Source organism: Zootoca vivipara, chromosome 13 (genome assembly GCF_965207765.1).
Source record: "Zootoca vivipara chromosome 13, rZooViv2.hap1.1, whole genome shotgun sequence".
Taxonomy (NCBI): Eukaryota; Metazoa; Chordata; class Lepidosauria; order Squamata; family Lacertidae; genus Zootoca; species Zootoca vivipara.
Genome location: NC_142596.1, coordinates 2571701 through 2598989, shown reverse-complemented (window position 1 = coordinate 2598989; position 27289 = coordinate 2571701). Strand labels below are relative to the sequence as shown.

At 47.0% G+C, this 27289-nt stretch overlaps 1 protein-coding gene and 1 long non-coding RNA gene across 8 annotated transcripts; both read right to left on the bottom strand.

Annotated features, from left to right (window-relative positions):
* Positions 1-947: 947 nt before the first annotated feature.
* LOC148683606 (uncharacterized) lies at positions 948-5391 on the bottom strand. Its single transcript, XR_015946858.1, has 4 exons — positions 5221-5391; positions 3925-4003; positions 2414-2503; positions 948-1109 (listed from the first exon to the last, which is right to left on the bottom strand). It is a non-coding gene; the product is annotated as an uncharacterized LOC148683606 (long non-coding RNA).
* A 4779-nt stretch (positions 5392-10170) lies between these two features.
* LARP6 (La ribonucleoprotein 6, translational regulator) lies at positions 10171-26189 on the bottom strand. Of its 7 annotated transcripts, none has more exons than XM_088657015.1 (4): positions 25872-26172; positions 17372-17531; positions 12522-12717; positions 10171-11709 (listed from the first exon to the last, which is right to left on the bottom strand). In XM_088657015.1, exons 3-4 carry the CDS (start codon positions 12651-12653, stop codon positions 10618-10620), a joined length of 1224 nt encoding a protein of 407 aa, XP_088513141.1. In that variant the 5' UTR covers positions 12654-12717; positions 17372-17531; positions 25872-26172; the 3' UTR covers positions 10171-10617. The 7 variants fall into 7 exon arrangements, with proteins under 7 accessions (XP_088513141.1, XP_088513144.1, XP_088513142.1 ...); XM_088657018.1 differs by having other exon boundaries at positions 17316-17531; positions 25872-26005; XM_088657016.1 differs by lacking the exon at positions 25872-26172 and adding an exon at positions 20711-20957.
* Positions 26190-27289: the final 1100 nt, after the last annotated feature.

Genomic DNA, 27289 nt, shown 5'->3' with positions numbered 1-27289 from the left:
TTCTCTGATTAGGGAGGTTGCTGTGTTTATGGGGCCTGGTGTTGTGACCATTAGGTCATCTGCAAATAGCGCAGAGTGTTTCCTGAGTCAGTTTATACCTTCAGAAGGATTAGCTGGTGAAGCCGGTCTGTATGCCGCTCATGTCTTTGAATGGCCCAGATGTTAAAACTCCCTGCCTGTAGGAAATGAATGTGTCAGGGGAAAAGTTGATATGCTAGTTTTGCATAGCTGGGAAAATTTAGCAGACCTTATCCTGGGATGGAATGTTCTCACAGCAGGCAGAAGGTGGCTGAGGCTCCTTTCTGTTCTTTGCTGTAGGGAGGGCAAAGTGTGAGCTGCCTCTGTCAGTAGGAGATTTGTTATGTCTAGAGTGCCCCCCTCCCCCCCTCACACCCCTCTTCCGAGCTTAATGTGCAAGATTGCAGTCCCAGACTCTAAATAAGAGGAGAGAAGTGTCAGCAAAGAGAGAGAAGTCTAAGAGGCACTTAAGCAGGTGGCATTAAAATGCAGGATAAGAATGCCTGTTGTATAACACTGAGGCCCAAAGGAAATAATGGGAGCTGCGAATGGCCATTTTAAACTGAAGTGGAAGCAGCCAGATTGATATGCAGATGGAAGGGCCACCTTTGCCCTTTGTGGAGAGAAATAAATTCATGGCATCACACTCCCCTGGTGGCCCCTCCCTCCTAGAGCCATTCAAAAGGCTGGAGGAGAAGCAGCAGCAACAGCTTTTTCTAAACAGAGAGATTGTCTTTTCCATCCTATTGTAACCGTTTGCTTTTGTAAACTCTGCTTGTTGGAATAACCTTATGTGTGACATCCTCCCTGAAAAGTGAAAAGTGAATGAGTAAATGCCAGGAGCCCAGAACATTCCAAAGAGCGAGCAAAGGCACATTCAGGAATGCTTTAAGAGGGCTGCGTTTACAGTAAACATTGATCCGCTCTTGTCAAATGACTGCTCTTGCTCTGGTTTATTTTCATTTTACCACTTGCAGGTTCCAACTTAACCCCAGCAAAACATTCTCATTTGGTGCTGTCCAGGTCTTTTCTTCCTTCCTTATCTTGCTTTCTTGCCTTTTAACTGGTCCAGAGGCAGTGTCGGTCACACACTACAAAATACCAAAGAGAGTTGCAAATTGTATGAAAGAGCCCACTGCCAAAGCCCCAAGAGAAGATGAGCATCTTGCCTTCCCAGGTGGTGGAGCATCTCGCAGTGCAAGGGACCCCTGGACAAAAGCTAGGTAGGGAGGCTTATTACCTGACTTCATCCTTCCAGCAGAGGGTTGCAGGTGCAAAGAAAGGGATACTGCTCCGACCCCACTGCTGCCTCTCTGGAAATGGCCATCAGCACTGCCAGGAGGCTCTCAAGCAGCCTTTTATAAGAGGCTTTTTGCAAGCCTAAAATTGGGGCAAGGAGGGAGGGCCTACTGAGGGCCGCCAGCTGCCAGTTTCCTTGCCTTTGACTTAGGTCTCCAAGCTTTGCAAGAGTGTCATGCTACATGGGGCCTTAGAAGTCATTTAGTCCAACACCCCTGCTATAGTAGTCCTAATAGCGTATACTGATAGAACTTGTCCACCTTCCCTTCTCAGGGACATCTCCCCACCCCCCACCCCGCCATTCAGTCCTGATTGAAAGTGAGCAAACACGAGGTAATGGAGGTAGACCTATCTCTATCTCAGACTCTGGAAAGCTGCTGACAGTCAGAGTCAATAATACTGGGCTATGCAGCCAAAATAGCCTGATTTAGTAGCCTCTGTGCCTATGAAATATCACATTTCATTCTTTATTTTTCACACTTCTATCCCACCCGCCTGCAAGGAACTCCAGATGGTCCCTCTTTATCCTTGCAACAACCCTGCCAGGGGAGTGCATGACTTGCCTAAAGTCACCTAACAAGAGCCTGCTGTGGCAGAACAAAGGCCCATCTAGCTCAGGGGACAACCAGATGCCTGGGGGGAACCCGCAATCAAGATCTGAGCCCAGGAGCCTTCTCTGCTCTTGTGCTCTCCGGTGACCGATACTCTGAAGCATTGCTGCCTCTGGCTGTGGAGGCAAAGCATCGCCTTCATGGGCTTGAGCCCAGGCCTCCCTAGTCCAAGCTACTGTAGTCATGATCCTTCACTGGCTCTCAAGAACACAGAGGAAGTCCTGTGACCACATTCGCACAGGCGGAGGCATTGCTTGAGTGCTGGGCATGCATGTGTGAACTGGCCCAAACCCACTCCAAGAACCTGCAGGTGGTATTCAACTAATCCCACTCAAAGTAGCTTTGCTGAAATTAATAAAACCAAGCGAGTCATATCTTGAAGGGGGCTGTTTTGTGCAGGCAGAGCTAGCATTGAAAACCACAGGCTGTGCCATCTGAAAGAAATAAAAGAAGATGAGAAAGGAGGGGGAGACCCAGGCACTGACCAAAGGGTTTGCCAGCTGCTCTCCAGGGCTTGATGGAGTTGACAACGTTGACATAATTAATCCACTTTTGTTCCCACGTAAGGCCAGGTCCTGAAGAAAGGAAAGTGATGAGTTTAGCACAGTTTCCCATGTATGGAAGAAAAAAATTTCTTCTTAGGAACGAATGGATAATACATGCCCCCCCCCCAGTCTCCAAACACCAAGAGACTCCAATGGTTCCAAGCGCTTTACTTGGGGTTCACTTTCCTTGGAATGAAGGTCAACAGAGACCATGGTGTCTTTAGGATAGATGGTTTTATTTTTATTTTTATTTATGTCTTTAGGATGGATGGTTTTATTTATCCCTATGTGCAGCCTGAGCACAGGATGGAGCGGCTCACAGAGTCAGCACCGTCCCCTGAAGACTGCTTGCTTCTCCATTAGTCGCAGCTTTGGGTCCCACACAGAGCAGTACAGAAAGCTGCCTTATACAAGTGAGACCTAGGGGCAGCACTGCCCATAAGGACAGGCGCATGCTTTCGAGGATGTCAGGCAGGGGACTCTCACAACCCTCTCTGGAGGTGCCAGGGATGGAACCTGGGACCTTCTACTTGGCTGCAGCTCTTCCTCCAATGCAGTTAACCTCTCTTGCTGGATCTGGTGGAAACTGCGGTCAGAACCTGAGGAGACCTTGCCATTTGCCTCCCTCTACTCATGCTCTGCCTGCATACTTGCCAACAAAGCAATATTACACCAGCAACGCAAACCGGTGTCAAAGGTATTGTTCTGCTTTCCTTTGGATCACATCAGCAAGGCCAAGGGGGGATCTTGTCGTCTGGGCAGCTCAGGACCTCCCTACACACTGCTCAGGCTTGCACCCCAGGGAGGGCACTAAGGCTGCTAATGCAGAAGCATGACTTCACCCCCAGAGGTGAAGTCTCTCATTGTCTCTTGAGACAGACAGATGCCAAGAACAACAAATGGCTGCAGGTCAGTGGGAGAATGCACTGTGTGCAGAAGGCTTCAGCTTCAATCCCTGGCCTCCCTGGGCTTGGAAAGACTCCATGTCGGAAAACTTGGAGAGCAGAATCAAATATCTTTTATTACATTGGTCTTCAGACCTCAGCAGCACTAAGCGAGATAACAAAAATTAAATCCAGAATTCACATAGACTTGCATCATTAAAAATCACTACCCTTTAAAATGAGTAATTATATCAGTAATTAGGGTTTAAAAAAACAGAACATATTCCTGTTAGAGCATAATAAACATACATCACTTTGTTTAGCACAAAACATTATGAATTTATATCAAGGTGCATTTATCCTGTTTTCAATTCTCCAGGGCAATTTGTAGCAGACAGTGAACTGTGTTTCCAGTTTCAATCCAAACAAACATGCCTCAAGTACAAGATGTTTGCAGAAACCTTGGCAAGGAGTTCCTGGGAATCACATTCTGTGGCCTTTGGGTGGCAACAAGGGATGGAGGCACCTTCAAGACATCAACTGAACCCTAATAACTTAGTACAGTACCTGTAGCCTCGCTCAGGTCAATGATCATGGCTCCCCGGTGTTTAATGCATTCTCTCATGAACCCACGGTAGTCTACAATCTTCAAGGAGACAAAAAAATAAAATTAGGAATATAGGAAGCTCTGCCTTGTACCAAGTTGGCCCATCTACCCATCTAGCTAACAATGTCTACACTGACTGGCAGCAGCTCTCCAGAGTTTCAGGCAGGACTCTCTCCCGGCCTACATGGTAATGCCAGGGATCGAACCAGGAACCTTCTGCATGCATGGTGGAAGCTCTGCCATTGATCCACGGGCCTTCACCAATCGCATTACCAACATGCTTTCCCCAAACTCCTTCAGTAATAATCTTTTGTGTTGTTGTTTTTAAAATGTACTTAATTTTCAAAAATTGCACTGCTGTGTTCATCATAATCACCTCCATTATGGAGAGGGTCCATAGCTACATCAGTAGTAACCATTGACTTTGCACATAGAAGGTGTCAGGGTCAGTCCCCGCCAGCATCACCACCTAAATAGCTTCCCACTCCTGGAGAGCCACTGCCAGTCAGAGTAGACAATACTGGACTAAGGTGGGTGGATCAATGGCAGCTTTATATACAAGCTTACTTTTAGGAAAACAGAATAAATTATCAGTACTTGTTGGGGTGGGGTGAGAGAGAGAGAGAGAGAGAAAGAAAGAGTGAGTGAGAGAACAAACCAAGCTTATAAAAAATAGCCAAGTTGATTACACATCTTCAAGAAAACACACAATGAAGTTTGCAGTTATGCCAAGAGGTTCCTACATTGGAAGCTTATCTTGCAAATTGGGTCCCGGCTGACTCAGGAAAAACATTTCAAAGCCTTTAGACTTGTAGACACAAGGAGACAGTCTCTGTTCAAATAAATTGCAAATGGGGCACAGGGCAGGGACGGTCCTTTAAATAGAGACCCACACCATAGAACTGCCCATGTCAAGTGCAGTACAGGCAACTCTCTATTTGCACGGGGGTTGAGTTCTGGGTTATCATCTGTGCCAGCAGTTCCATGTAAGCCCATTCCTCCCCTTCTGGGGCCAAAAGAGGTGTGTGCATCAGCAGTTTCGTGTGTTTTGGTTGAGCGCAAGATGGTCGTTCCCTGTTTATGGCAGAGGGAAATAATCCAGACTTTCAACCATGGGCAGTGTGCACTTTTGGTCACCCAACCCAGCCAGGAAACATTGTCTCCCAAACATTCTTCAAGGGCAGCCCTACACTGAGCTCATAATGCAGTTGTCTAGGCTTGGAGCTACACATAGGGGGAGGGGAATCCATACTTACGGGACTAGGAACATAGAGGCAGGCGGGCCTGTGAATGTCATATTCTGGGACAATGGCATAAGGAGGCATGTAAGCTCTGTGAAAAAGGCATGGCAGAGGACAAGTAGGGTTTAGTTTTCCTGTTCTTTTCTGACAAATGAATCCAGAAAGGCTGTGCCCCCCCCCAGCAGGGCAGTTTCCTCCCCCTTCCCCAGATGTCTTGTTGACCATCTCTAAACACGCCAATGAAATTTCACAGGCAGATAGCCACACAAAAAGAAACAACTAACAATGCTATCATGGGGTGGGTGGGTGGGGAGGAAGAGGTCAGGGCAGGAGCCCATGAATTTAGTAAAAGAGAAAAATATAGAATTATTCCTGGCATGAACTATATCGCCCCTCCCCATAACTCCCCACTCCAAACCCGCGTTTCACCTGGAACAGTATTTAACATTCTGTGGCCACTGAGCAAATGCAGGTTTCATTGGACTCTGGTTTTTTGGGTGAGAGTCAGGTTGCTACCTCCCTAAAGATTTTGTACTTCTGAGAAGCCTGGGAGTTCCAACTATCATGTTGACACCTCCCCCCCCCCCGGTTTCTTAGGGTCCCTGTTTTGGGTAAAGTTCCCTCGGCACTTGCCAGCTGAGTTTGGCAAAGCAACGCATGGGAAACATCCTTAATACTTGAGGTGATTTATTTGTCAACCGTTCATGGTCCAAATACATGGGTGGCTCCTTAATGTAAGCGCCATCAACCAGCTGCTTCCTATACTCCCACCACAACCCACAAGCCCTGCTGGATCAAGCCAGTGGCCCGCCCAGCATCCTGTTATTACCGCCAATGTGGTTCTCTCCAGATTCTGTTGCACTCCAACTCTCACCAGCCTCAGTAGGGCTATCTTAAGCATATGCGGTGCTGGGGTGCAAAGATCTGCCCGGCACCCTCCCCCCCCCCAGGTTGCCCAGGCCCAGGCACACAGGAGGGTGGAGCTGGCCGGCCACCTCAGCGTCTCGCTGACTCGGTCACCCCCAAACATGCGCCACAGAGCCGCCTGTAGCAGAAGATTCCGCTGCAGTGCTCCAACCAACAGGCAGGCTCTTCCTTGGACTCAACTCTTGGGCACCAGACTCTTGGCCTAGCGCCCCTGATAGCCCGGCGCCCCGCACCCCTAGCGCCTATGGGTAAGACAGCCCTGAGTTTCAGCCAGCATAGCCAATGGTCAGCAGAGATGGGAGCTGTCATCCAGCAACATCTGGATGACCCTGGCAAGTCCCCCACCCCTGCTTTAGAGATCCTCTATCACAGCCCTAAGAAGCAGGGAGGACCCCGGTGTGAAGCCACCTCATCTGAACAGATGACACTTACCTGCAGGGGAAAGCCATGTTGTGTTCATCCCAGCACTTGGCTGGCCCTAGGTCTGATTATTATTATACCACTATTACCCTACATAGGTATTACCCATGATCTCACAATGGCTGCTGCCTGAAGCTGATTGGCCATTGTGCTGTGTGGCTTCACTGCCAGCCTGGACTCCTGGGATACCAAGACTTATGGAGGCTGAAGCAAATAAAAACAAAACTGTTTATTCACAAGCGGTAGAATACAGAAGCCTGTGGGCCCAATGTATCCCTCCAGACCTCACTATCTGCCCACCCAAGACCTTCCCTAAGCCCCCCTCCAAACAACCCACCCTCACCAGCCCTGCCTCTCCCTTGCCTGGATGGAGAGGTGGGCACAGGAAAACCTCAGACGTAGCTGGAATGCAACTGGCCTTACCAACAGCTAAGAGCCGCATCTGTTGCTTTCCCCACTTTTGCCTCTGGCCCTGCTGCTCTTTGGCATGTGGCCCCCAGAAGGCTTCCCATGAGGGAGTGTGGTCCTGGGCTGAAAAAGGGCTCCCCTCCCTTGCTCTAGAATCAGAATGGGAAGGTTTCTTCCCGGACGACAATTAAAAGATAATGTGAGACATATTATTAATATAATAGAATATGTGGAGACCAGGATAGATAAACCTGTAGTGTTAATGTTTATAGATGCAGAAAAAGCTTTTGACAATATTTCTTGGCAGTTTATGAAAAAGAATCTGGAGATGATGGGAGTAGGAGGATCTTTCATGAAGGGTATAGAGGCAATATACTCCAAACAAAAAGCAAAACTGATTGTGAATAACATTTTGACAGACTATTTTGATATTTCAAAAGGTATTAGACAAGGTTGCCCACTTTCCCCATTGCTATTCATCACGGTCCTGGAGGTATTATTAAATAGATTGAGAGAAGTTTCAACAATTAAAGGTATAAGACTGGGTACAAAAGAATTTAAGCTTGCGAATGATTTGGTACTAACTTTAGAAGAACACAATTGAAAGTGTTGCAGAAGCTTTAGAGGAAATCAAAAGATTTGGACAGTTGGCAGGATTTAAATTAAATAGATTTAAAACAAAAATGGTGGTCAAAAATACTGTATGAAGATAAAAGAAAAAGAACTACAGCAAAAATATGGAATAGTGGTGGCCAAGAAAGCAAAATATTTGGGAATATGGTTAACAGCAAAGAATATTAACTTGTTTAATGATAATTATGAATTAGTGTGGAAAGAGGTAAAGAAAGATTTGGAAGTATGGAATAGATTGAAGTTGTCGTTTTATGGAAGAATTGCTGCAATTAAGATGAATGTGTTCCCTAAGATGTTATTCTTGTTTCAAACAATTCCTACCGGTATAATCAAAGGAACAGAACAATTCAAAGAATGGCAGAAAATTTTATCTAGATTTATCTGGCAGGGGAAGAAACCACGAATAAAATTTAAATTATTGATGGATAAGAAAGAAAGAGGTGGATTCTCCGTGCCAGACTTGAAGATATATTATGAGGCGTCCTGTCTATGTTGGTTAAGAGAGTGGATAATATTGAAAACTACAGATTTATTAGATTTAGAAGGTTACAACAACAGGTTTGGTTGGTATGCTTACCTCTGGTATGAGAAGACAAAAGTACATAAAGGTTTTACAAATCATGTGATAAGGTGATATGAAAGTTTGGGAAAGGAATATGAATTTTTGGAAAGGAATAAAATGCTGTTGGAAAGGAAGACTCCATGGTGGATATCACCGGTAGAGGTTTTAATGGTCAAGAAAACAAATATGGAAGGGAGGAGGGCCACATACGAAGAGATTTGGACAAAATCAGATATAGGTTGGAAATTAAAACCATATGAGGAAATAAAGGGTTGACAGGATGGTTGCAATACCACCAAGTGAATAATATATTATCAAAAGACAAAAAAATAGGGTTTGAAGATAAAAGGTCCAAATTGAATTGCTAGAAGGAAGAGAGAAATTGTTATCAAAAATGTATAATTTTTTATTACAATGGTTTACAAAAGATGAAATGACAAAAGATGTGATGATAAAATGGGCAAAAGATTTTGGGCATAATATTGAATATGATGCGTGGTTGAAATTATGGAATGAAACATTGAAATTTACTGCATGTACCGCTTTGAAGGAAAATGTAATGAAAATGATGTATAGATGGTACTTAACACCAGTGAAATTAGCTAAAATGTATAGGGTGGGTAATAAAACATGTTGGAAATGTAAAGAAAAAGATGGGGAGTTTTACCATATGTGGTGGACATGAGAGAAAGTAAAATGATTTGGGGAAATGATTTATAATGAGTTGAAAAAGATGTTTAGGTACACCTTTCCCAAAAAGCCTGAAGCTTTTTTACTTGGTTTAATGGGACAGGAAATAGCAAAGGGAGATCAGAGACTATTTATGTATGCTACAACCACGACAAGCACTTTATTAGCCCCAAAGTGGAAATTACAGGAGATACAGACAATTGAGGAGTGGCAAACTGTGCAGAACTGGCAAAGTTGACTTGCGGGATTCGAAACCAGGGAGAGACAAAGTTCCAGAGGGAATGGAGTAAATTTATTGACTATATGGAGAAGAACTGTAGAAGCTTAAAGACACTAGCAGGACTGAAATAAATCCTACGAAGTGAACTTATCTATGTTTACAAAAAGGAACGGCGAGACAGGAGTGAGAAATAAAGCCGAATGATGGGAGGGAGGGAAGTCACAGCTCGGTGGAGCGAAAGACTGAGATGGGGAAATTTAAGATAAATTGCAATCCTTTTTTGTGTTTGTTGTTTTTTGTTTATTTGGAAATTTTAATAAAAATTATCTTTATAAAAAATAAAAAATGCCCTTTGTTCTAAGGTGCAACAGCAACAAGCTCAGATTACCTGATGTAGGAGTGGCGTAGATTAATGGAGATGGAGGGAGTGAACCTTTCCTGGGAGCAATACAATTTTAGGGAGATATGCATTCCTTTGTCTCTTGCTGTGATTATTAAATAAACTCTGGTAAGAACACTCCTTTTGTTTGATCTTCTCAATCACTCCCACTGGGAGTATGACACATAAACATCTCACTTCTTGTAGTCTGCCACATCACTTTCCCCAACTGTATTTCCCAGTAACCTTTAGATCCCTCAGAACAAAATCTTATCAAGGTCCATAAACAGCTTCACTGAATAAAAACCACCCCCACTGTTGCTGGTTTCTCTCTGAAATACCCAACCCTGCCCACTCAGGGGCAGTCTCAGCTTATGCAGGTGGGTGATGTCTAGGTCCAAATAACCTGGTGACCCCAGATACACTGATGTCCTACGCTAGAATGTGCCACCATGATCCAATAACTTCCCCCACCTCCAACCCAGATAAAGTAGCAAATTTTGGTTCAGGTGTTTACAGATTCCCTCAGAATTTGTGTAAATATTTCCCATCACAGCAGGGCCCCAAAATTCACTTCATATTAGTTTTGCTGAACCCAGTATTCTTTGCAACACTCAAGGGTCCTGCAGGGCAGGAGAAGACAAAGCAAACCCATGGCTGAAAAGAGTTTTATACATTCTACAATCCAATCCACACCTGCTCAGTTTGAAGGCTGATGAGCCAGGAGATGAAACATTTTTTTAATGTTTGTGGTTTTTTTATTCATACAAATACACTTTTTGTCTAAAGAGTGGTCTTTTTGACAGTCAACACTAGCACTATGTCAGAACTCCAGAGTTCCTTTCAAAGATTACATACAAGAGAGGCTTCAACATACTGTTAAAATAATGGGTGCAACTCTGACCATTGCGCACACTAAATATATTTGCACTTTGCAAAATAAAAAGGTTTCCCCCCTAAAATGTTTGGTTATTTCTGGTATAAAAAAAATAAGTAAAATGCAGCACAGCTGAGATTTCAACCAAAAGAAAAGAAAAGAAAATGAAGACAACATATAGATTTAAGTGCAAATACAAACATACAAAGCTACAAAGACAGAAAAGATTTTTTTAAAAGCAATGAAAATACTACAATGATGCAAGTCCTTGAGGAGGACAACACTGGAATAGTCCATCAGTTCGATGCGCCACACAAAGCTTCTTCGTTCTTCGTGGGCCTGTTCCTTTCGTGGCTGTTATAGAATCCCTTCGTACCATCAGGGCCCCTGGGCAGACGCAGAACGCCAACTGGTAACCCAACTGCATTCTGTATTTTGGGACTCTGCATTGGGCTGCCTACAGGACTTTTCTCTTGTGTCAGAGTCTGAGCTTGCCGCCGCCTCTGGACCCACGGGCTGCTGGAAGGAGTAAGACTACTGTCCGACGAATAATCCACACACCTCCCGGATGTCTCAGGGCTGGTGCTCAGGCTAAGCCTTCCTTCTCCGGCAAGTGGGGACATCCTGGACACTTTGCGCAGTGCAGAAGGGCTGCTCCAAGGGCTGGATCTTGGAGACACGTTTGGGCTAAGATGATTGTTCTGGTAGGCAGAAAGACTCAGTTTGTTGGAAGAGTTGCTTCTGCGCCCAGACACTGGTGATGCTGGGTTGCTCTCAGGCTCGGAGGAGCTGTTGGCTGAAGATTCGTCACCAATGAACTGAAGTTCTTCAACTCTCTTGTTCATTGAATGCCTTTTGCTGAGAGCCTTGCTGGAGTCTTCTTCACGGTTCTTGTCTTTGAAGACCTTCTTTTTTGGAGGCTTCATTCCAATGAGGATAACCTTCATGGCAGTTTCGTTGTCCCTGATGCACATTGACTCATGAGCTTTGATAGCAGCATCTACCTCTTCAAACTCTACGATCGCACATTCTTTGGTTCCCACTTGGCTGTATCGGCTGCTGAATCTCTTGATATCTGGTGGAAGATCCCGACCGGGCTTGAGGATGCGAACCGAAGAGATGACACCAAACCTGACAAAGACTTTGAGGAGATGCTCCATTATCTTCTCTTGAACACATCCATTCTCTTGCCCTCCATCTGGAGGATGGAGATCAGAAACCAAGCAGATGTCATAGACAAGCAGCATCTTGCTTGGGAGATTCTCACTAGGGAAGACGGGGACAGGAGTGTTACGACGGACCTTCCTGTTGTCTTCGTTCAGCTCCAAAATATCAGAATATTTCAGGGCAAAAGATGTGGTTCTCCAGTCACGGGTCAAGTGTTTTACCTGTAAGGGAAAGGTAAAACACATTGGGGAAACATTGGGGAAAGGCAAAAACATTCCTCTTCTCACAGGCCTTTGGCTACTTGAACTATCTATGGTCTTTTAAACTGTTGAGGGTATTGTTTTAGTTTCTTTCTATATTATGTCTTTTGTGGTTTTATATTTTAAACAGCCATGTGATCCTCAAGTGAAGGGCACTTTAGAAATTCAAACAAACAAACAAAACACCAGAATAGTATAACATAGCCATGAGTGAATGGGAGAAGCTTTCATTCACTTGTATAATTTGCCATTAGCCTGGGGCAAGTACTAACTGCCTGGCAAACCAAGGGACACAGGCACACACAAACTACTGACTTCAGGTTGCTGGAGGGAGCAGCAGGACACTCAGTGGTGTGCTGGGCCAGCTGCATATCCTGTAAGACAGCCAGGACTGCATTTCTGCATTGCAGGGGGTTGAATTATATGACCCTTGGGGTCCCTTCCAACTCTATGATTCTATGACTGGCTCCTGCAGCTTTAGGCTGCCTGCATGGCCCATCTGAAGAAGTGTGCATGCACACAAAAGCTCATACCAATGACAAACTTAGTTGGTCTCTAAGGTGCTACTGGAAGGAATTTTTTTTTTTTTTTGCATGGCCCATGTAACTGAAAGACAGCAAAGCTTTCTTATGGTGGAAATGCCCTCTGGTATCCAAATTGTGGGCTGACACATGGGAAAACCAGAATCATCCAGGAGCATAGCCTAAAAACAGACTCTGCTGGCCCCTCTGGTTGGAAGCAACACTTTACAGCCACCATGCAACAAAGCTCACCTTTTTGAAAGATGTCAGGAGCTTGACACTGACGTATCCCATTTTGTTCCTCCGAACATGCTTCAGGAGAAAGGCATCTTTTTCGAGGTTTTCATCTGAGAAGTAATACTCAATCTGGGTCACCAGCTTCATGATCAGCTCCTGCTCTGGAGGTTTCCAGTTGTGGCCAAAGTCATCCCCGTCATTCTCACCACCGCTAGGAAGAGAGAGAAAAGACGACTATATTGATCAACACACCTTGATATCTTATTACAATTTTACACCTGCATTTCTTCTTCTTCCAAGGGAAATATTGCTGCAAGGAGAAATCATTCTTGCAAGGCTACTGTCAGAAGAGGGTCCTTTCTGACCTGCAGAAGCATTTCTTTTAATGGAATCAACTGAATAGGAAACTAAAATGATGGTTTCATGTCACACTTAATATGTAGCTATGCAACAATGGTCTTACTTACAATTCTAAATGGCAACCAAAGTCTTATGAGATTGTCCATTTTCATTCACGTTCTTCTGCCAAGGGCAGAGTTCTTTCCGGATCTGGAGCCAATAAGCACCCCAGTGGATGAAGAATAAGCAATGCTTTATTTGTGTAAGGTCAACAGATAGCAGCAGGCATACAAAACACAAATTATAGCATACCAGACAGGAATCACACACAATCTCCCCTTCAGCTGCCCGGAGCTCCAGTTAGAGCAGCAAAAGTCCCTGGCCGACAGTCTCACAGCATCTGGTACCTCAATCTGTGAAGAAGCTCTCTGAGCCCCTTCAGCCTACAGCTTTTAGAGCCAACTTTGATTTGAGTGGTTGCACCTGGTTAGCAGGCATCACTCATGATCAGCCTGGGACACCGGGTGTGACTAATGTGGAGCAGCTGAGAGTCTCCAACCCAACTAACTGCAACTGGGCATCCTCCCCACGAGCCAATCAGCACTTAGAACACAGGAGGAGACCCAGGAAACTCCTGACACAGGTGTGAAAAACAAATTATACCATCATGAATCGGCAAACCTTGAACCGGGGATGTAAAAGGGAATGAGACACATCATCTAACTCCTCGAAATTACAATGGTCTTCTGTGTTTCCCCTACACACGTGTCCCAATGTGACAGAGCAGGAAAGAAAACATGTAAAATTCATGTATTGAGGGAGAACTGGACATGATTGCCAGCCCTGGGAATGATGGCATACTGGTAATAATAAAATCTGTGCACTTTACAGGGTTAACAAGCTTGCTTGACTTACTGATGTCAGGCCCAGAAAAACGCCTTTTTACTTTGCAGAAATCGAAAGCCAAGAAATGCTGAATTCTGCAACTTATGTAGAACAATTTAACGCACCAATTACCAATCCTATAAGAACAAAATAAGAGCCCTAGAACTGGATTAGACCACAGGCCCATCTGTTCTCACAGTGAACAAGCCTATCCCTTTAGAGAGCCCACAAGCAGGATTTAAGAGTACCAGCCCCCAGCCCTCTTGTGCCCCTAAGCACTCCCAATACTGGAGGTGGCATACGGCCATTGTGGCTATTTTTGTTTTACTTAGTAAGGTTTATATACCTTTTAATCAACAAAAGTCTCGTAAGTGCTTTACATAAAACAATATGAAATATTCCAAAGAAAATACTGATAAAATCCCTAGATACATGGAAGTGTGCTTTTAAAACAGGAGGCATGTGGGTGTCTCCCGGCTATATAGAGGGGGGGGCGCTAAAAGTCAACCATTTAGAATTACATGTCTGGGTAGGCTTACTCAAACGTAAAAGTTTTAAAGCAGGCATCAGAAACAGTACGGAGAAAGCCCCTTCCTAATATTAACAGTACCCACTGACAGCCTTATCCATCACTACATCTTCTGGGAACAAAAACCACATGTTTTAGTCTTCAAGGGCAGTTAAAAACCACTTTGTTAAGTGATGGAATTATGCCAGGTCTTGATAAAGGGATGGCCCACCAGAGATATGATTCATCAAGTGCTGTTGTCTTACAAGTGTCACTTGGTCTGGGAAAAAAGAGAGCAAAGATGCTGAATACTGCTCCCCCCCCATTAAAAACAGATTGTGTTTTTCGAATATATCACACTGAAGAGTGCAATATACTCTTGTGCCTCAGCAGCTTTGGAGAGGCAAAAGGGACAAGGATTAGCCTTGACGGTGGCCCGTCTTTGGTTTGTCTGATGACTCACAGGCAGATGAGTCACAATCTAATGTGGTTGTTTTTCTGGCTCCTTGATCATTTGTTTTTTGGCATTCACCTTCTCCATAAATTGCACCCCTCCTCTTCCCTTACCACCCCCCATTGGATATTTCAAATGCAGATTGCTAAGCTCTGTGGAGTCATTGGGGGTTCTCCTTCTCCACCCACCCGCCCCCCCGCCCCCCCCCACATGGATTCAATAGCACATGCATTCCTGCCATTTCAAAAGGGAGGCTCCATCTGCCACACTGGGTAGAATCAGAGCCCTTGCATCCCAGCTCTATCATGGAGATCTTATGTAGAAGAACTGTTAGTTGTCCCCCATGTTCCAGAGGCCCAGCTGGCTTCAACTAAAAGCTGGGCATTTAGTGGCACTGGTCCCTTCCAATTGAGATTCAGCACAGGAATCCTGGCTTTTGATTTTCTGAGGAGTGATAATGGAACTGCTTTCACGTCGGCGGAATTCCAAGAGTTTGTGACTAAGAACGGAATCCGCCACGTCAGGTCAGCGCCCTTTCATCCAGCCACTAATGGCCAAGCTGAGCGTATGGTACGCACAACTAAAGATGCGCTCAGGCGTATAATACAGGGAGACTGGTGTAACGGGTTAACACTATTTGTGATGTTTAGGTTTTTTGTTTACCTGACCTGTCAAGGGGTTACCCCACACTCCAGGCTGGCTGGCTGAACATTCTATGAGGGGAGGGATGCTCCTGTTTAAAAGGGAGGAGCAGCCGTTTGTCAGTTAGTAGAGGGTTTTGGGGAACGGGAGCGTGTGTGGTTAATAAAAAGAAGAAGAAGGCCTTATAGTTAGGATAGGTTTAGGTAAAGGTTGGAAAAGATATATACATTGAATGTTTGACAAAGGTGAAATAACCAAAACCAAGCTTGTACACATGAAACCATAAAGTATTCCGTTATGACTAGAAGCAAATGAATATTCATCGTTTAAGTGCCAAGCAAAGAGTCATCTGTATTATTTTCCAGCAAGGTATCAGCACTTGTTTAGGTGGAGACACCGCAAAGGACAAAACTTCCTACAAGAGAAGAATGGATAGTTTGTGTCTTTGAGTCTCACTGAGGGGGCTGAATAGGAGGACAAACCTAAAGTGTCACAGTGTTGCCTCAGTGGAGAGGGAATCTTTTGCAGTGGGGGAAGTTCAGGGAGAGGGAACCCCTTAACTGTGGACAAAAGGGAAAGTCTCGTAAATAGTCCAAAAGGTGCAAATGATACCTGGCCGCGTGTGCTGGAAGAAAAACCTCATTACTATCAAGCCCACGGGGTAGAAGGGTTTAGGCGAAAGGGAGAGAGGGAGGTTAGTTTTACCTCAGGATTCCCTAGTAGCTCATAGAATCATAGAATCATAGAATCATAGAGTTGGAAGAGACCACAAGGGCCATCCAGTCCAACCCCCTGCCAAGCAGGAAACACCATCAAAGCATTCCTGACAGATGGCTGTCAAGCCTCTGCTTAAAGACCTCCAAAGAAGGAGACTCCACCACACTCCTTGGCAGCAAATTCCACTGCCGAACAGCTCTTACTGTCAGGAAGTTCTTCCTAATGTTTAGGTGGAATTTTCTTTCTTGTAGTTTGAATCCGTTGCTCCGTGTCCGCTTCTCTGGAGCAGCAGAAAACAACCTTTCTCCCTCCTCTATATGACATCCTTTTATATATTTGAACATGGTTATCATATCACCCCTTAACCTTCTCTTCTCCAGGCTAAACATACCCAGCTCCCTAAGCCGTTCCTCATAAGGCATCGTTTCCAGGCCTTTGACCATTTTGGTTGCCCTCTTCTGGACACGTTCCAGCTTATCAGTATCCTTCTTGAACTGTGGTGCCCAGAACTGGACACAGTACTCCAGGTGAGGTCTGACCAGAGCAGAATACAGTGGTACTATTACTTCCCTTGATCTAGATGCTATACTCCTATTGATGCAGCCCAGAATTGCATTGGCTTTTTTAGCTGCTGCATCACACTGCTGACTCATGTCAAGTTTGTGGTCTACCAAGACTCCTAGATCCTTTTCACATGTACTGCTCTCAAGCCAGGTGTCTCCCATCCTGTATTTGTGCCTTTCATTTTTAAGTAATATAGAGCTCTTTAAGTAATATAGAGGTTGAAGAGGAAAAGACGAAAGAAAAGGATTTTGTCGCAACTGGACCCTCCATCTAACGGAGTTTTTGCTGGCCCAACACATAACCCCAAGCGCAGAGACTGGCCGTAGCCCAGCTGAGTTGCTAATGGGAAGAAGGCTCACTACTCTCCTGGATCGCATACATCCCGACAGGGCCTTAGAGCAGCAACCATCTACCATGGAGTGGAAGGCACCTAAGGGGTTTGCTCCAGGGGATCATGTGTATGTCCGGAACTATGGGCTAGGACAGAGTTGGGTACCAGGGACCATAGGCTGCTGTACAGGCCCGGTGTCCTATGAGGTGGGGCTGGAGGGTGGACTGGTTTGGAAAAGACACCTCGACCAGATCAGACCCCGGCCATCTCTCAACCCAGTATGTCCAGCGGAACTCAGGGCAGCACAACAGAAGCAGCTGGCAACTCAGCAACTGGGACAAGTGGGGAAACAGAGGATTCACCACCCACCGAGACAACTAAGCAGAACAATCTCGTGTCCACAGCAGCCCCGCAACTGGCTATACCTGCAGAGCTCGAGAACTCGGACTCCACGCCAGTTTGGGCCACACCACAATCTCAGCAGGAATCGGGTGGGGCACCGGACTCTGGTACTGGCCCCCGGCGGTCCGGCAGAGTTTCCAAGTGTCCAGCATCAGGACTATGTTCACTGAACTTGTATAATACCTAGTGAGAGGACACATGTAAACTGTAACCATTATGCTTTATGCCTAAAAGGAACCATTACGAACATTGCTGTAAACAACGTAACCACATGATCTTAACTAATGCCTTATCTTGGTGAGGAGGGGTGTTATGTATTGGTGTATGTAGTTTTCCCTCAGGTTCTTGGCAGTTGTCTTAGGAGGGAACTTTAGGAGGGAACTTTGAATTATGTTTTGTTACATTCTTTGAGCCAGCCTCTATAAAAGCAGGCCGGCTCAGCAGTCAGTTCAGTTCTGTTCCAGCTTCCAAATAAAGAGCTGCTTTGAAGAATCGATGTGTCGTCTGCTCACTACGTAATATTGTTGATATAAAATTTTTGTATGTGTAAATTGTTGTATTTGTTTGTATATTTTGTTGATGTTTAATTTATTCCTTATGACTACTTTTGTTGTGATGTAATTACGTACATTTTTCATGTTGTAAGCCACCTTGACATGGTTTGAACTATGGAAAAGTGGCATACAAATAAAATTTTGTATATATGTATGCATTGCAGAGCTGGTGTGGGCTGGGCAATGTATGTGACACTCCACATGTTGGTGGACTCTGACTCCCATCAGCTCCAGTCTGTTAGCATTTGTTGCCTGGGGCCCCAGAGCTAGGACAAATGCATTGTGCACACATGCCCGGTCACTATTGTGATTGTTCCCCAACTTGCAGAACAACACACACAAGCCATTGAATAAGGCTAAACTGCTTTATTGTGGCAAAATGCAGAGTCTGTCTCTGTTTGCCCAGCTCAGACATTCAGCGCTGTTTAGCATGGCTGCCTCTCTCTAGCATAGCAGGCAGTGAATAAAGAACAAAGGAACAACAGTTCCACTACAGGAAGACAAAACATCCTGTCTACGTCACTTCCACTCTGTGGAATGAAAACACATGCAGTCATATGATACACAACAATCCTATGACTACAGATGGGGAATGAATCTCCCAACACAGTCTCCACAGCCAGCGTTCAGGGAGGGCGGGTGCTGGAGTCCGGCAGGTACCTGGAAGGCCCCAGGCTCCTCATCTCTGACTCTTGCACTGCTCCTTATTTATGCATGCATTCATTGGAGGGAGGGGGGACATTTACACCCTTGTCTTTTCATTAAAATGGTCAGGGCCACTTACAGAAATATGCAAGAATAAACCAAAAGATAAAAGATACCAGGAGACAGAAGGAGAACCCCCTCCCCAAAGAAGCCCCAGGGTATTCAATACATCAGCAGTGAGGCAAGTCAAATGTCTGCCAGTGGAGGATGGTTCAGAAGGGCAAAGGGAGCCCTGCCAATCTTCAGTCTGCACACAGCCAGCCCCTCACTTCCCCACCTGCCTGTCTCCTCCCTTACAATCACCTACAGTAGTTCCCCCTGCCTTCCACACTTCCAGGCTCAAGGGGCACCAGCCAGTGTTGATTCCCCTCCCAAAGAGAAGAGCTTTTGCAAGCCAATAGAAAGTCACCAGGGAGAGGTAAGGAGGGACTCTCTTGGGTGGGAGAGCCACTGTGTGGAGGCTCTTCTTTATTTTCTAGCCAAACATGATTTGGATGCTGGTTGGACAAGAATGAGAGAGACCCTCTCTTCTGGCACCCCCTCACAACAATTCTGTAGCCTACCAGAAAGTTTTTCAGGTCAAACACACCATTTTGATTTGGGTTATGGCTATCAGTTAGTTCTATGCTTGGCCACGTTAGCAAGCCCAGGTGGGTCTTCCGGATGTGCTTCCTACTTACTGAGCAAAAGCTAGAGTCCTGGTTACTGGCTGGGCTAAACATTATCCAGAGTTCATTTAGATCTCTCCCTACCCCATCCCCCCTGTAATGCTACACACCCTCCAAATGTATGCATGATTGAAACCTATTCTAAAGTCAAGTGAAAATAGTAGTAAGTGAAGAAGGGAGAGGCAGCCACAGAATGCTGCAGAGCTACTATTCTACGCCACTGCTATGGGGGAAGCCCAGCACCAGCTCATTAAGACAGCGGCAATCCAAGATTATGCCTAGGATCTTCCAGATCCATTTATTTCTAGGTGACTCCTTGCAGGCAGGCAGTACTGCGTCATAGTCCAGAGGGAGACTTAAACAAGCCAATCACACTAATTAACAGCAGCTTCCTAACAGGCAGTCCTGCCCTATTTCACTAATCTCTGAGTGATGCAGCCACCCTAATCTTTTTCTTCCACCATGAAAACAACCACCTGCCCCCTGCTCCAGAGTCTTGATGGAAACAGGTGCCCAGCAGGTCATTCGTTCATATGCATGCCTGCCTGCAGGCCCTGACTGCATAAGACTGCAACACACACACACATACATCCAGCACAGACAAAACACCCCCATTCTCCAAGTGTCATTTGGAGATAGCAAACAGGTCTTGGTGTCCCCAGTGGTGCAGTTAGGTAATTTTAGACTTTGGACTTAATGGTTTCAGTCTCTCTCTCTCCCCCCCCCCACTTCAAAATGTGCTAAGCTGGTCCTACTGCCCTTGCGAGTTCTCCTGCTCATTTGGACAGGTGGGGCCCTGTGCATCTGCCCCAAAATCCTCCCCTGGCTGGCACCACTGCCCATCCCCCTCTTGTACAGGAGAATAATAAATTCACTTCTCAATATTAATGACCCTGAACTGAATTTGCAATCGAATTAGAATTCGTTATGTCTGCTGTTTGTTATGTACTGTACTTTAGATCACCTTGTTATGACACAATTTCCTTAAATCTATGTCTTTCCTTTCTTGATTCATTCACCTTACAATATTTCTTCCATAACATTTCATCAAGGAAGCTACTTTCTCTTAGGAAAAGGTTTCTGTGTTCACTGTTCCAAGCTATGGTGCTGGCTATTAGCTTAGATAGCTTTAAAAGTGAATCAGGCAAATTCAGGGAGGAGTGGAATCTGCCCATCGGAAAGGAAGATAAAGTGCTAGGAAATAACAGTGGGGAAAGGGGTTCACCATGGGCCCTGATTATGGGCTTCCTAGGCATCTGGTAAGCAGGATGCTGGGCTAGACTAGATGGGCCACGGATCTGATCCAGAGGGGTTCCTGGAAACAAAGCCTTACAAGAAATGGTTGCAAGAGAAGAGAACATCTGAATGGTTGTTATGTAGACAATACAGATATATTCAGTGGATGGGAAAGGCAGGGAACTAAAATTGGGCTCACCTTGAGGGAGAGCATCCCAATGGTGATGTTTGACAGTGGGGCAAACTCCCTTCACTGGAGGTATTTAAGCAGAGGCCGGAGGTCCATCTGTCAGGGAGGCTGTAACTGTGGATCCTGTATTGAGCAGCTGGTAGGACTAAAGGACCTCCAAGGTTCCCCCTTTCAGGTTCTTTATGAAAGCAGAAAGTTTATGGGTGGTGGAGAAAAACCCATTTGGCACATCCTTAGCTGGCGGCATTATCTCCCCGCCCCCCCGCCCCCGCTTGGAGGACAACATCTGTAATAGGACTGGGGAAGGTGCAACCCTCCAGATGTTGCTGGATTCCAACTTTCCTCACCCGAGAGTTCAAGCCCCGCGCCATCTGGAGGGGCCACCAGCTCCCCACCCCTAACTTGTAAGCGCTTCCGAAGGTGGCTGCTTACACCCTCCGAGCGCACCAAGGAGGCCTCCTCGAGCAGAGTCAGACGGATTTAGAGGGATGGAAAAGTAACGGAGGTCACCTCCTTCTGCTCATCCTCTCATCCTCTGGGGCATCAGATTACAGGCGCTCAGCTGGCGCAGCACAGCGCTCTCTCGCGCTCTCGCCCCCACCCTCCCCAGCCAGTGCCAGGTCAGCAGGAAATCCCTTCCACGCTCCTGGGGGTAGGGTAGGGGGAACCTCGTCTCCCAGGCTCCCTGCCAAAGGCGACTTTGCAGCATCGCATGGGCTAGACCGGAGGAGAAGGAGGAGGAGGAGGAGGAGAAGGAAGAGGAGGAGGACACGGCGAGCGCCGCTTGGTGCAACATCCGGCTCCAGTTGCACCCAGCTTCCTGCAGGATTTGGGAGCCCCTTCGGTCGCGTCACGCGGTGCCTGCGTCAGCTACTGCGATAGGATCCCCTTGAGGATGCAGGGGATACGCCTGCTCCTTGTGTGTGTGTGTGGGGGGGGGAGATAGCCCACGTGCCCCCTTGGCAGAGGACCCTCTTCGTTGTTTAAGGAAGGGGGTGTTTTAACAGCATCTATTGCAGGAGAGAATACTGTATGGAGCAATAGCAAAACATCAAGCAAAGGGCCTGACGGGGGTGGCGCGGGGAGGAGGAGATTCTCTCTTCCAGATGCTGCAACACTCTGAGGCTCTGCACACATGGCCTGCTGCTTAAAATGTGAGGTCGCTCTTTTCCTCAATTCGACTCAAAGCTGCTTTGGGAAGGAAACGCATCAAAGCAGAGCATTTCTTAAGAAACACCAGGGTGGATAAGGACACGTGCGCACCGCTTCCCAAACTGCATGCAGAGTCAAGGGGACTGTGGAGCCGGCCCTCTGCCCACCAACTCTGACAATTGGCCAGGCTGGGTGGGATGTCAATGGGAGTGGGAGTCCCGCAACATCTCGACAGTCACGGATTCCCCATCCCTGATAGAACAGTTTCTGAACTAAGGGCTGTGATTCTGTTCCTTCCTTGGTTGAGGAAGGCAGGTGGCCAGAGTTTTGCCAATGTGAACAGTTCCAATGTTGGCTAAACAGTTGCTTCCTGCACAGCAGAGGGAAGGGAATGCTGGGAGTTGCCAGACTCTGCAATTGGAGAGGGGCAAATGTGAAGGGACAGGACCAGGGCCGGATTTAGATGAAGAAAGGCCCTAGGCTACTCCACTTGTGAGGCCCCTCCCAATCTTGAAAAACTCCTCTCTCCCGAGCAGTTAGTGACCATAAAGCTAAGAAATAGCTGCAAAATTGCTTCCACATTAGGAAATGCCATCTGATTTCCCCCCTCGTATGTACAGTAATTTGATAAAGGTCTGTATGAGACAGAGAGTGCTCTGCTGTAAGCCTATGGCTTTGTCTCATGTACAGTCAAACCTCGGTTTACACCTACCTCTGTTTGCGACCGCTTCAGCGAGCGACTGCCGCGGACCCAGAAGTGTTTACATCTGGGTTCTGCGGCGTCGGATGCGCAGACGCGATCTGCACAGTGTGTGCGTGTGTGCAGAAGTGCTCTATCACCACTTTGCGCATGCGCAGAAGCGTACCTTTGGGGAGCGACCACTTCAGCGAGCGACCGCCTCCACAGAACGGATTGTGGTCACAAACCAAGGTACCATTGTACAGGGAAAGTGCAAAAGTTCATCAATAAGTTTCAGGTCAATATCTTCTGGGTATGCTTCCATCAACAGTTCAACACCTTGTTGAATTTCTTGCTTAGATGCTATCAGAATAGCAAGAATGGAAAAACAATTGCGCAACCTCACTGTATACAGTACTTCTTTTTAAATTGGCTTCAAGTGCATCTAATATAGGAATAAAGGATTTTATCCTAAACTTATCTCTTGAAGAAAGTGCATCTGAGGCATCGGGTGCACTTCTGTCATTTCTTTGTTGTTCCCTCACTCTTTGTCTCCTTGTTTTGTAGTTAACATTTGGCAAGGTGGCTTTTGCTTGTTTCTCAAGCTCATCAAAATCTTCTCTTTAAAAAATCCAGATGTGAACTGTACAAACTTGCACAAGAACTCAATAACAGGTCTGATTTCTGAAGGGCTTTGCTGACCTTGTGAAAATGACCTAGCACACAGACTTATATCTCTAAGATGCTGCTGATTGTGGCTGTGAATTAGGGCCCCACAAAAAAAGTGCAAGATGGGCCCTAGAGTTTCAAATTGGGCCCCACTGGCTGGCCCTGAGTCTCATAGTTGCTGGGCCCGGGTTGCCCTGCCCTCGCATGAATAATAATAATAATTTATTTATATCCTGCCCATCTGGCCGGGTCCCCCCGCCACTCTGGGTGGCTTCCAACACACATTTAAATACATTAAAATATCACAGATTAAAAACTTCCCTAAACAGGGCTGCCTTTAGGTATTTTCTAAATGTCAGGTAGTTGTTTATCTCTCTGACCTCTGATGGGAGGGTGTTCCACAGGGTGGGTGGGTGGATGCATGAAGTCTTGGGTTTGCAATTTTGGGAGATGGGAGACTGCCCGCTGGGGGGCAGGTGGGCTGGGTAGGCCCCCTAGATCTAGAGGCCCTAGGCTTCAGCCTACTTAAAGGTAAAGGGACCCCTGACCATTAGGTCCAGTCGCGGATGACTCTGGGGTTGCGGTGCTCATCTCGCTTTACTGGCCGAGGGAGCCGGCATACAGCTTCCGGGTCATGTGGCCAGCATGACTAAGCTGAGCAGCACACGGAAATGCCTACTTAGCCTATACATAAATCCGGCACTGGACAGGAGAGGGAGGAATTGGGGTAGAAACATTTTCATGGAAAGGGTGTCCCCATGCCCAAAGGGCAACTATAAGGGTTTGGGGTTTTTTTTATGGACCTCACATCTTTGCAGAGCCAAACGGGAAGTGACATCTTTAGCAATCATGGTGGAGTTTGTCAGAGTGGCAGAGCCCATCCTCTCCATGGAGGAGGTCTCAGGTTGAAGCCCCTAAGTAAGGAGCTTGGGGGACTGATTGATGGTGTTAATTGGATTAATAAGACAGTTTCATATGGTCATGGATAGATAGATAGATAGATAGATAGATAGATAGATAGATAGATAGATAGTAGCCGGTGAGCAGATTTTGACACTTCGAGTTGGGGGGTGGGGGGGTTCATGGAAGAGGAGGAAAGACTTAAGCCTCCCCTCTTGATATTCTGTGGACCTGATGGAGTACCACACACACACACACACAAACAAACAAACAAACACACCTGCCACCATTTTTTTTTTAAAAAAAGAATCCTGATACCACTCAGCATCACATATCCTTTGGTCCACAGATATCAAAAGCAGAAATGTCTTCTTTGTGCATTGAATTAGTGCTAGTTACCATAAAGAAGGCTGATCGCTGAAGAATTGATGCTTTTGAATTATGGTGCTGGAGAGTCCCATGGACTGCAAGACTGAGTACTCACTGGAAGGACAGATCCTGAAGCTGAGGCTCCAATACTTTGGCCACCTCATGAGAAGAGAAGACTCTCTGGAATAGACCCTGATGTTGGGAAAGATGGAGGGCACAAGGAGAAGGGGACAACAGAGGACGAGATGGTTGGACAGTGTTCTCGAAGCCAAGAACATGAGTCTGACCAAACTGCGAGAGGCAGTGGAAGACAGAAGTGTCTGGCGTGCTCTGGTCCATGGGGTCATGAAGAGTCGGACACGACTCAACGACTCAACAACAACAACAACAACTGTGTGGATGGAGTATGAGCTGAAGTGCATTATAGCAAATGCAGTCACAGTCTCACAGACACACGGCCACGAGTGCCTAAAAGAGTGAATGCTCACATAACCTGAGCTGGATGCAAACTGCCTCCTTGTAGCTACGGTAACACAGGTCTGGAGGCTTAGCTAGCGGTTTCCCCGATTCACTCGCCTGCTCTCCGGGGCAAGCTCCCCTCCATCATAGATGGAAACCGCTGAACTTCCTATGGAAGCCCTGCTCGTGGAAAACAAACTTCTTTCTTTCCTTGCTTCCTCTCACTTCCCACTTTCTGTAGAGGAGAGTTTGCGACTTTCCCTTGCCATTGGGCTTTCCCTTTTTCTTTTGCAAAGACCTTTCCACTCCCCAAATGCAGAAATCCTTGACTTTTGGAATTCAATGCATCTTGGAAGCAATCGAGTCCTACCTCCCCAGCAGGAGCAGGAGACTTCGCTGGTGGATTGTGACCCTTGTTCATTATTGCGGACTAATAGCACCGTTTGGATCATCCACCACATACCGCGAGTCAAACCACGTTGGTCTAGCCCAGGCATCCCCAAACTGTGGCCCTCCAGATGTTTTGGCCTACAACTCCCATGATCCCTAGCTAACAGGACCAATGGTCAGGGATGATAGGAATTGTAGTTCAAAACATCTGGAGGGCCGAAGTTTGGGGATGCCTGGTCTAGCCCAACCAACACCCATCTCTCTGCCCGGGGCCTGGAGGGGGAAAGACCGGGAGAATGTTTATGAGCGGACTCCCGAATAGTGACACATGTCACTCGCTCTGCATGATTTCAGCCTTGAAGCGAGGCAGCCAGCTTTGGAGCTCCCTGACTGCCGAGTGACACCCCGGACTCGCAACTTAATTCCAACCACGCTTAATTCGGAGTAAACACAAGCCAACACAGCGCAGCTCCGCGGCTAGGCGAGGCCGCGAGGGAGTCCGATTTCGCCCCGGAGCAAGCGGGGCTCCCCCGGCGGGCGCCCCTTCCCTACCTGGACCTCCCGCCGCCGCTGCACCGCCCGGCATCGTCTTCGCTGCAGCTGCAGCTGCCGCTGCCCAACGGCTCCAGGCGCAGGCGCGCGCGGCGCTCCTCCTGCTCGCCGCCGTCCAGCCGGGCATCAGGCGCTTCGGCGACACGGATCTCCACGGGTCCGGTGCCCCCGGCCACCTCGCTCGCCTCCGCCATGCCGCGCCGAAGCAGCGCCGCCGGGCCCGGAGCCTCCGCCTGCCGTGGCCACCGCGGCACGAAGCGGCCAGCTGAGCCGGGAGGCGCCGCGTCCAGCCTCCGCCTCTTCCCCGCAGGAGGAGCCGCCCTCCGTCCAGCTGCTGCCCGCCTCCTCCAGCCCCGCAAAGCCGGGCGCGTCGCCGGCAGCGCCGTCCGAGGGAACCGCCTTGTGGGATCGGGCTGCATCAGGTCAATGGGGCAGCAGCCCTGGCTGATCGAGCGAGTGCATGGATCGCAATCCAAAGAGCTCCCCGTGTTTAATCCCCACAACAATCCCGCGAGGCAGGTTCAGCCGAGAGGCAGGGACTGGACCAACCAAGGTCACCCAGTCAGCTTCAGGGCCAAGTGGAGAGGTGACTCCTGGTCTCTCTCACGTCTGAATCCGACACTCTAACCACTACACCACACCAGGGATGGAAATAGCAATGGCGGCTCCAGGGGCAGGCAGATGGCCAGGGCCCCACAATTAATTCCAGCCCCCCTCCAAACCCCACCTGTCTCTTTTATAGTCAGCTGCTCTATCTGAAGCAAGTCTCAGGAACCTATTCCAGTTGTTTGAGGGCATCAACCAGCATACAGATACCGTAGCTGTGATCTGGTTGACATACTGTGCTTGGACTTTCAGTAAGCTTTCACTGATGAGTAAGATGAGCAGTAATCATGGAATAAGAGGAGAGGTCCTCTTGCGGATCAGGAATTGGTTAAGAAGCTGGAAGCAGGAATAGTTTGTCAGATATTGGAATGGAGAGAGAGTTGGGGTGAGCAGTGAGGTGGCCAAGTCTTCAATACTAAAATGTTTAGGTTGAAACAAAAAGATATTGTAAATAACTTCAAAATGATCTACCCAAACAGAGTAAAAGGGCAGTAAAATGGTGATGTGATTAAATCTAAACCAGTGTCAAGAGATAACATTTTGGGACAACCCCCCTCAATTTCATATAAATGCTCATAGGATCTGAACTGGCAGGAATGAGCCCTTGGGGTCATAGTGGACATCTGAAGATGTTGACCTAGTGTGCAGCAGCTGTGAGAAAGGCAAATTCCATTGCTGACCTTAGGATCATCAAGCTCAAGAGGCTCGATGGTTTTGATGACTTGGAAAGCTGTCTGCAGACAAACGCCTGAGATGAGTGCTGTACCACATAGTTGAATTTGACTAGACTTAACTGCCCAGGGGTTATTTAC